Genomic DNA, 13,631 nt, shown 5'->3' with positions numbered 1-13,631 from the left:
AACGGGCTCTCCGAGATCGGAGTGGGCTATGCACTGGCTGTCACTGCGCTCACTCTGCTGCCCTCCCCCAAACCCGTGCTGTGATTGGATGGGTGCGATAGGGCTTCCTCTTTATTGGCTGAGAGTGGTCAGGGCGGGGAATACTGTGCTTTGATTGGCTGACACAGTCCACGTTGTATAGTGATTTGCTGGGTGGCGTCAGCCCGCGCGGTGATTGGGTGGGCTGGGACGGTCTGCGCTTCGATTGGCTGGACCGTGGAGGGAAGGCGGGGCTTGCCTGGAGTCACTCAGTTGCTGCGAGCGGCCGCGCTCTTTGCAGTCGTCGTCTGAAGGGCAGCGTCTTGAGTGTGAATACCGACCGGAGCAATGGGGGTGGAAGGCTGTATGAAATGCATCAAGTACTTGCTATTCGTCTTCAATTTCCTTTTCTGGGTAAGTGGCCAAGGCGACTCTGGGGATGGAGGGGGCGAGGGGTGATTGTGAGGGAGCGAGCCGGTGCCGCTAGCTGGAAGGGGTGGGTGCTCGCTTAGCCTGTGGTCCCCCCCGCCTCGGGCAGCCTCGCGCCGATGTGTGGGGCGGTACCTCGAGCCACAAGAGGCGAGTGCACCTCCTCGAGACTGTACCGTTATTCTCAGGCTGCTGGGAGTGTTCACTCTGACAGCCCACCACCTCCGCTATCTCTTTCCCCTTCTTCATTCCCCTCCCCCCTCCCCACCCCCCCAATCCTTCCGTAGCCCCACCTTCTGCTTGCTTCCTGTGAGCCCTAAATCCACTTCGTTGTATGTGATTTATGCCATTTATAAGCACTTCGTTATGTGCAAATCAGTTGTTGCATTCATCTCGGAGAAAGTGAGGACTGCAGATGCTGGAGATCAGAGCTGAAAATGTGTTGCTGGAAAAGCGCAGCAGGTCAGGCAGCATCCAAGGAGCAGGAGAATCGACGTTTCGGGCATAAGCCCTTCATCAGGAATAGGAGGGCTCATGCCCGAAACGTCGATTCTCCTGCTCCGTGGATGCTGCCTGACCTGCTACGCTTTTCCAGCAACACGTTTTCAGCTCTGTTGTATTCATCTGTCTGGACAACCATTCGGCTTCGTTGGTTGTTAAATGCCTCCTAATATTGCATTCGGCCATTGAATTTCATTTTCTCAACACTGATTTGCTGTGAAATTCAGTTAATCAAAGATTGCTTCTTTAGCTTCCTGTGTACGGTATAACTGATCTCCTACTGAGTTGGTTGGTCTTGGTTTGTGTGGTCTATCCACATGCAACCGCATTTCAATTATCCAATTGGCTTTGCTTCCTAGGTGAATGTATAAGGGGAATTAAGGAAGTGAAGCTTCTAGGGGTTACATTGGAAGTGGAATAAGAACACATTACTTGGTATTTAAAAGTTGGATGGTCTATCAAACCTGTCCCATGCTCATGGCTGTGGCATTGTAGCTAAATTGCCCTGGAGCTTCCCTTGGAACCTGAGGTGAAGAAAAATGGTAAGGACTCATTGTTAATGGGAGGAAAGCCTTTTGGAAAACTCCTATTCACTTCCTGGAATTGAAACGAGTCCATGCAGTTATCTGGTCCAGTTACTTATCAGCTCTCTGGCACAACCTCTGCCTCAGTCCAGAAGCAGGTTGATTCCTCCTTGAAGATACTGTATTCAGAAAGCCAGCATTCTAATAATCTCAATATTAGTTTTATGCTTTGGGAACTGAACGTAGACATTGTGAATTCATTTCATGCAGGCACTTGCTCATTTTGGGCAGGTTTGAAACCTGGTACCAAAGTAAAGGAAGAAACGTTTAAAGATTCAGAATTCATCCAAAAAGATTGGTAATACAGATAATTCGATGTTGTGGTAGATTTGAGTTTAGTGTGAATATTGACTAGCTAAGTAACTGACCTGGTGTTAGGGAGGGAAATTTACTGTCATGTCAAACCCTATCCTCCTGTGGAATATTGCCTTATGCAGGAATCAGTGAATAGTTTGGGGAAAATGCGCCTTTGGCTGACTTTATCTACCCTAAAACAGCAATGCTTTGCATGGTATCTCTTATTCAGGACTCTGCCTGCCTTGGCTAATAACAACATCCCTTTACAGAAAACTTCCTCTGACAAAGCCAGCAAGGGTTTTCCACATTAACTGTGATGTGGAGGTGCTGGTGTTGGGGTGGGGTGGACAAAGTTAAAGACCACACAACACCAGGTTATAGTCCAACAGCTTTATTTGGAAGTACAAGCTTTTGGCGTACTGTTCCTTCATCAGGTAGCCAGTGGGGCAGGGTTGTAGGACACAGAATTCATAGGAAAAGATCAAAATGTTGTACAACTGATGCCTACTATTGTGATTTTTTTTTTAAAACTTTGCCCATACTTTCTAAGCCATATAATAAAAACAGAATTATGGAAATACTGAGCAACTCTGATAGAATTGGTGGAGAATGAAGATTTTTCATCTGAACTGGAAAAAAGTTGAGTTGTGAACAGATTTTAAGCCAGTACAGAGGCAGGACGGGTTGGGTGCCAAGGGGGATTGACAGTGCCAAGCGCGCACACATGGTAATGGGACAGTACATAAAGAAAAGATGGTTTTAGAGAAGCTGCAAATGGGGCTTGGCAAAATCATAGCCTCTGCCCCATATTTCCAGGTGACCAGGGTTGTAAGAACTGTAAAGGGTCTAGTGAAAAGTTGAGGTGTTTCACTGGAATAATGTAGGGAGGCAGAGGTTGGAGTGATTTGTTACATGACGGTAGGAAATTGCCCTGTATATTTGGCTCTGTGCAGAAATTCCCCTTGATTTTGTAGGTTGTATGTTTTCTTTTTCAGGTGCTTAATCCAGTTCTCTTAAAAGGTGGGACTGAAGCTGCCTCCACCATTTTCATGATTAAATAAGAACTCCTTGTTCTTTTGCCAATCATTTTAAATAGGTTTCCACTGATTCTTGACCCTTCTGCCAGTGAGAGTAGTTTTTTCTAATAGCTGGAACTCTCCCTTTTGAAAATTTCTAATACAAACTTGCTTTGTCACGATCAGTAAGTTTTGCACTCATGCTTGTAGGTTTCTGTGTTCCTTTACTTGAGGTTTGTGCACTTTTTGGCAGTTTCCCATTCTTTCTATTAACATTATCTTGTATTTCTCTGTTAAATTTCCTATTTTTGCTGATGCTATGACCAGACTATAGGCTTTTGATTACTTCAAATTTGTTATTAAGTTTAAAATTATGCCAGGTACTCAGTAAATATAGGGAACCCTAATATGTCTTCTGATTTGAAAAGCAATTGAGCAGTCTTATTTGTTTCCTGTCCTTCAGTCAATATTGTTGGCATTGTCCCATTTTATTTAATTTGAACATAAACGGTGCATGAACAGTATTGCCCTCGTGTACCTTCTGTTACTTCATCAAAAAAATTATCAAATTATACATAAATTTTCCTTTATCCATGTTGGCTTTTCTTAAGTAATCTATACTTGTTAGTTTTATCTTGGAAGAAGTGGAGTTGAAAACTGTGGTGCTGGAAACGTGCAGGTCAGGCAGTATCTGAGGAGCAGGAGTTGATGTTTTGGGCATAAGCCCTTCATGAGTTTTATCCTAGATTATTATTTCTAAACACATGACCATTATTGAGGTCCAACTGACCAGCCTATGGTTGTTGGGTTTCTACTTGCACTCTTCTTGAACTGTGTAATATTAATTCTCCAGTTCTCTGGCATCACCACTGTATTAAAGCATTGAAAACAATGACCAATATCGACACACTGTCCACATTGTTTTCTTAACTTCTCTAGTGCACCCCATCTGGCCCTTGTGATTAGTCAACTTTCAGTGCAGACAGGCTCTCTAAGATCTCTTTGTTGCTTTTTTTTAGCCCTTTCAGTATCTCTGCCTGTTTTATTATAACTGTGGCCTCCTTGTTACAGAAATATGCATGTACTCTTTGCCTCTTAAATTTCGTTTTTTGTCCCTGGTTGATTTCATACCTCTTCTAACTTTTTATTTGACTACTTTGTGTGTGGAGCCTTTTGTATTCTTTTATCAACCTGTCTCTTGACTCTCTCACTTCTGCTTTCACTTTCCCTTTGAATATATTCTGTTTAGTCTGGCTCCTGATATCTGTCATGACCCCTCACCTTCCTACTTTATCTCGCTCTGTCTCAGGAGCCAAGGAACTCTGGCAATATTGCCTTGTGGGAATGCCTTGACTATATCTAAGATACCTCCTGTTAATGATGGTCTCGAGTGGTGCATAATATTGTGTGTGAACCTTTTCAGCTCCCTCTTACAAACGACCATTTGAAGTGGGGGCATGCTACTCAGTCCCTTGAGGTTGTTCTGTTATTGATTAAGATGTCAGCTAATCTGATGTTTCCACATTTTTGCCCACCACTGATCAACCTTATTTATCATTCTTTCTAGCTGTCTGTTTTTTAATCATTAAAAAGAAATGTGGACTCTGTTTCACCATCTTTTAAAGAAGAGAATTCCAAAGACTCATGGTCAGCTGAGAAAGTTCTCCTTATCTCTTTGATAAAAGGACGATGCCTAATTTTTGAACAGTGACTCCTAAATTTCAGATTCTCATAAGCTGGATGTAGAGAAGATGTTTTCTCTCATCAAGATGCCTCAGGATCATCTTTTTTTTGTTTCAGTCAATTCATTTCTTGCTCTGCACACTTGTGTGTGCAAGCCTAGTCTATCCAAGCTTCCCTCATATCATATTCCAGATATTAAACCTTTCTGAATTGTCCAAATAATACCAAACATTGCAATGCATCCTTAGATGAGGAAACCAGTACTGTACACACTTTCAGATGTTGTCTCACTAGTGTTCTGTATAAATGAAGCACAGCTGCTCTACTTGGATGTTCAGTTTCCCTAGTTGTAAATAGTAATGTTCTGTTTGATTTGCCAATTGCTTATTGTACCTGCATGTAATCTTGTGTGATTTACATACTTGGACACCTAGATCTCTCTGCAACCTTTTACTATTTTCATATGCTTTTTGTCCTTCCTCAGTGTACTTATTTGGCAGTGTACTTATTTGGCAGATGTCTATATCTTTTTATAATAGTGTGTGGTGCTGGCAAAGTGGAGCAGGAGAATCAACATTTTGGGAATAAGTCCTTTAGGAATTCTTTGGATGCTGCCTGACCTGCTGTGTTTTTCCAGCAGCATACTGTCTATACTGATCTCTAGCATCTGCAGTCCTCACTTTCTCCTATATCTCTTGTTTTAGCCTCCCTATATCCTTTTCACACCCTATTTTCCTGCTTATATTTGTGTCATTATCAAAGTTACCTTTAGTCCCTTCCTCTATATCAGGTTTACAAGCTGTTTTTAAAAAAAAGAGATCCCTGGCTGTGGAGCACCATTCATTACATCTTTCCAACTAGATACAGGGGAACCTCGATTATTCAAACGAGATGGGTGGGCACTATTTCATTTGAATTATTTGGTTAACCGATTCAATGTCTTTCCTGTGGGGCTCGGAGTTTTCTATTAAGTCTGCTCCTCGTTCAGGAGACTAGCAGCAGCATAGCAGGTGTGCATGTGAGGCTCTGTCTGCCCCCAATGCTGACCCCCAGCCTGCTCCCCAAACCCTGTCCAACACTTCCCACTGCCCAGGCCCCCCCCCCCCCCCCCCAACCCCATCCAGCCATGCCCCCCAAATCCTGTTCAACCCTGCTACCCTCTTTTCTTGAATAAAGATGTAACAGTGGTTATTTTGTGATGCCATGGAACCCTTCTAGATCTTAAAATGTTTTCGAAGATGAGTGAATGTATCTACCATCTGTGCCATTGATTCTTTTAAGGCCTCATGATGAAGGCCATCTGGCCTTGGGGACTTGTTAGCTTTTAAGTCCAATAGTTTTCCTAGCTTTTCTCTGGTGATGTTTATTTTAATAATTTCTTGCTATAAACCTTTAGCTTTAGTTGCTGTTTTCCTTTCACATACTTGTAATATTGAAACAGGAAGATCCTCTACGAGCCAGCTTTCTCAAACTGCCTCCTGTCTCTCTTTATTACTCTAGGCCTGCCCAGCCCTCTGACTATCACTGAAGTTTGCTGATTTATAGTGTTTTTGTTTTAAATTTAATGTAGCCTTTAATTTCCCTATTTGTCCACAGATGTGACCTTATCGAAGAACATTTTCTTTCTCACTGGGATAGGTTTTCATAATTATAAATATCAACTTCAAGGTCTACCACTGCAAGTCTACTATCCTACCTCTTGGCCTAGTTTCTCAGTTCACCTCAGCAAGTTCTGCCTTCATGCCCTCATTTTTACCTGTATTTAGGTTTATAACTAGTCATGGATCCATATTTCTCTCTCTGAACATGAATTTGTCATATGATTACTGTCAGTTAGAGAGGCTCCTTCACAATGAGGTTATTGATTAATCATGTCTGCATGCCTTGCCTAGTTTAGGATATCATTTCCTATTTAACTGTGAAATATTCTTCTATAACAAACTGTCCCCAAATCTTACTATGAAAATCAGCTATGATTATTGTGGTAATATCTTGTATCTCCACATTTTGACCTGGTAGGAGACCTGTAGACTATTTCTTCGTGACCCTTGCCTTTAGTACTCCCTATCTCTTACCCAAACTGATTTTATATCATGATCTTGCAAATTAAATTACTCTCTCAATACTGAATTAATGTCAACCTTAGTTGAGAGTTGTACCAGTCTCTTTCTGTCATTCCTGTTAATATCCTTCAACATTCAAGTGCCAACATTGGTCACCTTTCAGCCATGCCTCTGATGCTGTCTAGTTATATTTTTCTCCATTTGTACGTGGTTTCAATTCGCATTCATTTTCCCTCACTGTAATGGTTCTGTGTTTAGGATCTTATAAAGAACAAAATTGACAAAATGTAGGGTTTGTCCACTGTGAACATGATGTTTAAAATAAACTTCCTATTTGACATATGATAAGATCTTTACATAGGAACTGCAGGCAAATCCCCACTTTTCTGTCCCATAATTTATTTATTTATTCAGACCCCTAAACATTTCTTTGGCTGATAACGTTAAAATGCTTTAGTCTCTCCATCCCAGTATGTCTTGGATTTGGCTGATAACTGTGTGGAGAGATGCAAGTTGGGAGTTCTGGTTACAACGGTAAGTCTACAAGTTAGGTTTATTGGTCCCGAATCTCCTTGATTGCACAACAAGATATCTACAAATTGGCTGAAACACTTAAATCCCCAACACATCCATGCTAACGATTCACCCCCTTGTTACAAATGCTACAGGCAGTCAATTAGCTTAGTCCTTTCTGCTGCCCAAGTTATTTAACTAACCAGAACACTAGTTCCAGCATAGGAGTAATTGAGGACTGCAGATGCTGGAGATCCTGATGAAGGACTTATGTCCGAAATGTTGATTCTTCTGCTCCTCGGATGCTGCCTAACTTGCTGTGCTTTTCCAACACGACATTCTCGATTAGTTCCAGCATAGTCTGGGTGTTTGCTGTCACATCTATATAGCTCCCACTTTCCTCGTGCTGGTGTCCTATAATCTGAAACCTGTTTTTCCTAAACCAGTCTTTGGACCCTACATTCAGCTCTCTAATCTTACTTACCCTATGCCAATGTTTGTGAGGCTCACATAACAATCAAGTGATTATTACCTTTTTGAGGCTCTTTTTAATTTAGCCCTTAACTCTTCGTACATCTTGCTGAACCTCTCTCTTAGTAGTTTTATATAAGATTATAAGAACAGAATTAGGCCATTTGACCAGTTGAGTTTGCACCATTCGATCATGACGACTGATTCGTTTTCAATCCAATTCTCCCCTTAATCATCTTGATTTAATCAAGGATGTATCTGTCTTAAAGTCACTCAATGACTTGGCTCCACAGCCATTAAAGAATAGGACATAACAGCAGAAGTTAGGCCACTTAGTTCATCAAGTCTACTCTATCATTCAGTCATGGTTGATAAGTTTCTCAGCTCCATTCTCCTGCTATTTCCTCATAACCCTGATAGTCAAGAACCTACCTCAGTTGTAAACTCAACGACCTAACCTCCCCAGCCTTTGTGGCAATGATTTCCATAGATTCACCACTCCCTGGCTGAAGAAGTTTCTCCTTACCTCCATTCTAATAATGTCTTCACTTTACTCTAGGCTGTGCCCAAAGGCTCCAATCTCTCTTACCAATGGAAACATCATCCCAATATATACTCTGTCCAGGCCATTCAGTATTCTGTACGTTTCAAGTAAATCCTCCCTTATTTTTCTGAACTCCCATTGATTATAAACCTAGAGTCCTCAAACATTCCTCATGTTAAGCTTTTCATTCCTGAGACCATTCTCCTGAATCTCCTCTGAACACACTTCAGGGTTAGTACATTCTTCTTGAGATATGAGGCCCAAAACTCTGCATAATACTTCAAATGTGGTCAGACCAGAGCCTTATAAGAGTCTCAGAAGTATATTCCTGTTGTTTATATTCAAGTCCTTTCAAACTAAATACTGTCATTCTGTTTGTCTTTCTAACTACTGACTTAACCTGCAAGTTTACCTTGAGAATCCTAGACTAGAACTCCCAAGTATCTTTGCATTTCAGACTTCAGATGTTTCTTTTCATTTAGAAAATAGTCCATGTCTCTCTTCTTCCTGCCATAGTGCATGGCCTCCCACTTTCTGAAGTTATACTCTATCTGCTGCCACTTTCTTAAGAGAGGCCACTTTCTTAACCTGTCTAAATCCTTCTGCAGCTTCCCTGCCTCCTCGAGGCTACTGTCCCTCTACCTATCTTTGTACTATCTGCAAACTTAGCCAGAATGCTCTCCGTTCCTTTATCTAGATCTTTAATGTAGAATATTGAATAGGCCACAATGTGGTTCCAATATTGAGCCTTGTGGAACATCAGTTGTCACCGGCTACTGTCCTGAGAAGGGCCCTTTTTAGATTAGATTAGATCTCCTACAGTGTGGAAACAGGCCCTTCGGCCCAACAAGTCCACACTGACCCTTGAAGAGTTACCCACCCAAACCCTTTTTCCCTCTGACTATTGCACCTAGTACTATGGGCAATTTAGCATGGCCAATTCACCTAACCTGCACATCTTTGGACTGTGGGAGGAAACCGGAGCACCTGGAGGAAACCCACGCGCTCTGCTTTCTGCTAGACAGCCAAGTCTCTATCCATGCTAACACCTTGCATCTGACACTGTGGGCTCTTACTCAACCTCCTGTTTGACAAGGTGCTGCACATCTCCTTGAAGCACAGATGTAAAACATCCATAGGTTCTCCTTTGTCTAACCTGCTCGTTACTTCCTCAAAGAATTCTAGCAGATTTGTCAGGCATGATGTCCCTTGATGAAACCATGCTGACTTTGCCCTATCTTTCTTCTAATACTTCTACGTATTCAGAAATCTCACTAAATACAGCATTGCCTGCTCCCAAAAGCCATCTCATAGACATTCCACTTTCTTGCAATCCACTACCAACCTGATTTTCCCAGTCTGCATGCTTATTGAAATCCCCCATGATCACTGTAACTTGACCTTTCCTTCATATCTTTCTATCTCCTGATGTCTCTTGCACCCCAGCTCCTGACTGCTATTTTGGGGCCTGTACATTAATCCAGCTATGGTATTAATACCTTTGCAGTTTCTCAATTCTATCCACAGAGATTCTACATTGTGATCCTACTTGCCAACTGACCCCTTTGTGGAAATGCACAAATTCACCATTTTCTGGCTGAAGAAATTCCTCCACATCTCCATTATCCCTTCACTCTTGAGGTTGTAATCTTGTGTCCAAGTCTCTCCTACCAGTGGAAATGCCTTCTCTGTACCCACTGGATTCTGGTATCTCAGCATTATATAGCTTTCGAAGGTTAATACCCCCTCCCCAGCAATCCTTCTAAACCCCTTCCTGTACAGACTGAGTTCTCAACCTTTGCTCACATGACAAGCCCTTCACGCTTCTTCCCCCCCCCCCCCCCCAAACTTCTGAATCCTCTCCAAAGCCAGCCCATCATTCTTTCGATATGGCGCCCAAAACTGTTCAATATTCTGAATGCAGTCTGACCAGAGCCTTATACCGCCTCAGCCATGCATCTCTTCTCTTGTATTCTAGCCTTTGTAAAATGAATGCTAACATTGCATTTGTCTCCCTAACTGACAACTGAACCTGCATGTTAACTTTAAGAGAATACTGAACTAGTCTCCCAAGTCACTGTGCTTCAGATTTCTGAAGCCTTTCCCCATTTAGAAAGTAGTCTGTGCCTCTGTTATTCCTACCAAAGTGCATCACCTCATACTTTCTCACATTATATTCCATCTGCCACTCTCCGAGCATATCCAACTCTTTCTGCATTTCCCACTTCCTCAACATTACCTGTCCCTCTCCCTATCTTTGTCACCTGCAAACGTAATAATGTCCTCAGTTCCTTCATCCAAATTGTTAATGTAAAATGTGAATAGTTGTGGTTCCAACACTGGACCCCTTAAAAGACTTTCTGGAAATACAAATATATTGTGACCACTGGCACGCCTTTATCTAACTTGTTCATTACCACCTCCAAAGAATTCTAACAGATTTGTCAGACACGAAACTCCTGTTGACAAAGCCTTGCTAACTCAGTCCTATTTTAACCATACACTTGTAAGTACTCTGCAATCTCATCCTTAATGATGGACTCTTAAAATCTTACTACAGGCTAACTGGCCCATATTTCCCCATTTTCTGTCTCCCTTCCTTGATAAAATGCTGTTGCGTTAGCTCTTTTGCAGTCTACCAATGCCTCAAGTCTCCTCCGCTATCTCCTTCAGGACTCTAGGGTGCAGAGCTGAAAATGTGTCGCTGGTTAAAGCGCAGCAGGTCAGGCAGCATCCAAGGAACAGGAAATTCGACGTTTCGGGCACAAGCCCTTCATCAGGAATCTAGGGTGCAGTCAATTTGGTCTGGGTGATTTTATCCACCTTCAGACCTTGCAGCTTCCCCAGCATCAGGCCCTTAATGATGGCCACTGCACTCACCTCTGCCCCTGACTGTCTTGAAGTTCTGGTATATTGCTGGTGTTTTCCGCCACGAAGACTGATGTAAAATACATTACTTAGTCCCCCTATCATTTCTTTGTTTCCCATTGTTATTTCTCATGCTTAATTTTCTAGTGGTCTGATTTCCACTCTTGCCTCTGACCTTTAGAGTGTGTGTGTGTGTGTGTGTGTCTTAAAAAGTTTACAACCTTTTTTTATATTACTGGCTAGCTCTCACTCATTTCATCTCCTTATTGTTTTGTTAGTGTCCTCTGGTTTGTAAAGGCTTCCCAGTGATCATCACGTTTTATGCTTGCTTATTACTTTTATGTTGTCCCTGACCTCCCTTGGTAATCATGTCCTCCCTTTATATTGTTTCTTCCTTTTTTGGATGAGCTTCTGTGCCACTCTAAATACCCCCCAGAAATACTTGCCATTGTTGCTTCATTGTCTTCAGGGCTAGGCTCTGTTTCCAATTAACTCTGGCCAGCTGCTCCTCCATGTCAATTGTAGTACCCTTACATTTGATTTCAGCTTTTCCCACTCAAACTGTAGGGTGCATTCTGTCATATTATGGTCACTGTCCCCTAGTGGTTTCTTCACCTTAACAGTGGGGTGGCGTGGCGTCTCCAAGTGCTCCAATTTCCTCCCACAATCCAAAGATGTGCAGGTTAGGTGAATTGGCTATGCTAAATTGCCCTTAGGGTTCAGTCATGTGTTGGTTAGGTGCATTAGTCAGGAGTAAATATAGGGTAGGGGAATGGGTCTAGATAGGTTTCTCTTTGGAGGGTTGGTGTGGACTTGTTGGGCCAAAGAGCCTATTTCCACACTGTAGGGATTCTAATTCTGATCCCTAATCAAGTTTGCCCTATTACACATCATCTCCAAAATGGCCTGTTTCTTAGTGGGCTCTAGCACAAGCTGCTCCAAAAACATTTGGTTGACATTCCACAAATTCTTTTTGTTGGGATCTGCTCCCAACCTGATCTTCCTAGCCTGCCTACATATAGAAGTCCTTGATTATTGCAGTGTCTTTCCTAAATGCATTTTCTATCTCCTCATTTATTTTCTTCCTTCTATCCTGACTTTTGTTTGGATGCCTGTACATAACTTCCATTAGGGTCATTTTTGCTTTTGTTACTCAATTCCAGCCACACAGATTCTACACCTTTCAAAACTCATGTGCTATTGATTTAATGTAATTTCTTTCAGGGCAGCCCTACTCTCTTTGCTCATCTGCTTGTTCTTTTGAGGATGTGCATCCTTGGCTATTTGGTGAAACCCCTTGCAGCCACATCATACCTGCCAGTTTCAACCTGCGCTACTAACTCATTTATCTTGTTTTGTATACTGTGTGCATTTAAGTACAACACTCGCAGTCCTTTGACTGCTGTCCCCCCACCTTTCTCATAGTTGTCCCTTTTATCTGTTGTGCCTGAAGTTGGGTTTTTGAGTCATTCCATAGTTGATATCTTATTACTTGTTCAGCAAACTTTGATAACCTTTGCTGAGCTCCCCCTCAACTTTTCCATAATTTTCCATGCAATTGGACTAACCACTCACCATTTAGTGTAATGCCCTAATAATAGCCCTGGTTATGCAGTTGACCAGAACTGTGGCCCTAGCATGATTCAGGTGGAGCCCGATCAGAATAGCTCCCTCCTTCCCCAATATTGGGGTCAATGTCTCAAACCTGTTTCTCCTGCATCAATCTTTGAGCCATGTGTTTACCTTTTCTAATTTTGTTAACCCTGTACCAATTTGCTCATGACTCAGTAATGTGGAAGTTCTCTTTTGGTAAGCTGCTTTATAATTTAGCTAAGCTATGTGTATTCCCTGAGCAGAATCCCTTTTCTCTTTCTACCTATGTAGACCACAGCAACTAGATTGTTCCCCTCCCATTCCAAGTTTTTCTGCTGCCCAGATGTGAGATTCTGAACCATGGCACCAGGCAGGCAATATAGCCTTCAAGACTCTGTATTCTTGCCTCTGAAAATGGTGTCTATTTCAAGAATATACTATCCCGATTGCAACGACACCCCCCTCCCCCCCGACTTTAATTTTTCGTTTAAAAAGCATAAATTGCTTACAAACTGTGAACCAAAAAGTGCATCCTCCCCTCTGCATGGAATTCTCCCACTGCCTCCAGATTCCCTGAGAATATATACTGGGGCTGTATCTCACTTTGGATGTGTCTCTCCTTTCTCGCCAAGTGAACGATGGCTGGCTCCACCCCATCCCACTTGCAACTTCTCCAGTCATTGAGCCAGAGAACATGTCCTGAATGTTGAGAATGAGCAGGCAATGCTGTCTGTCACCTGGACTCTGACTCTCAGCTACAGTGAACTTTCTATCCCTATGACCATAACTCTACAATTTGGCAGCTGTTATGTGCAGCAAGCTCCTATGAACAGCAATGTAATGATCTGTGTTTTGTCATTATGATATGGGTCAAATGTTTGCTAGGACACTGTAGATAACTCATTTGTTCATCACTGAAGTTGTGGCATGGGTTCTTTAGACCTTTCCTGATGAAGGATCTTTGCCGAAATGTTGTTTTTTTTTTCCCCCTTTGCTCCTCTGGTGCAGCCTGACCTGTGCCTTTCCAGCACCACACTCTTGATCTTTCAGA

At 42.4% G+C, this 13,631-nt stretch overlaps 1 protein-coding gene across 1 annotated transcript in view; it reads left to right on the top strand.

Moving 5' to 3' along the window:
• Positions 1 to 284: 284 nt before the first annotated feature.
• cd81a (CD81 molecule a) overlaps positions 285 to 13,631 on the top strand; it is a 71,275-nt gene continuing 57,928 nt past the window's right edge. Inside the window, exon 1 of the mRNA XM_060838812.1 lies at positions 285 to 432. Coding sequence (XP_060694795.1) covers positions 367 to 432 — 66 coding nt within the window. The 5' untranslated portion in view covers positions 285 to 366. The remainder of the gene's footprint in view (positions 433 to 13,631) is intronic.

This window comes from Hemiscyllium ocellatum, chromosome 18 (assembly GCF_020745735.1).
Source record: "Hemiscyllium ocellatum isolate sHemOce1 chromosome 18, sHemOce1.pat.X.cur, whole genome shotgun sequence".
Lineage (NCBI taxonomy): Eukaryota > Metazoa > Chordata > Chondrichthyes > Orectolobiformes > Hemiscylliidae > Hemiscyllium > Hemiscyllium ocellatum.
Note: the sequence above shows the minus strand (reverse complement) of the source record. Positions and strands in the feature narration are given on the sequence as shown.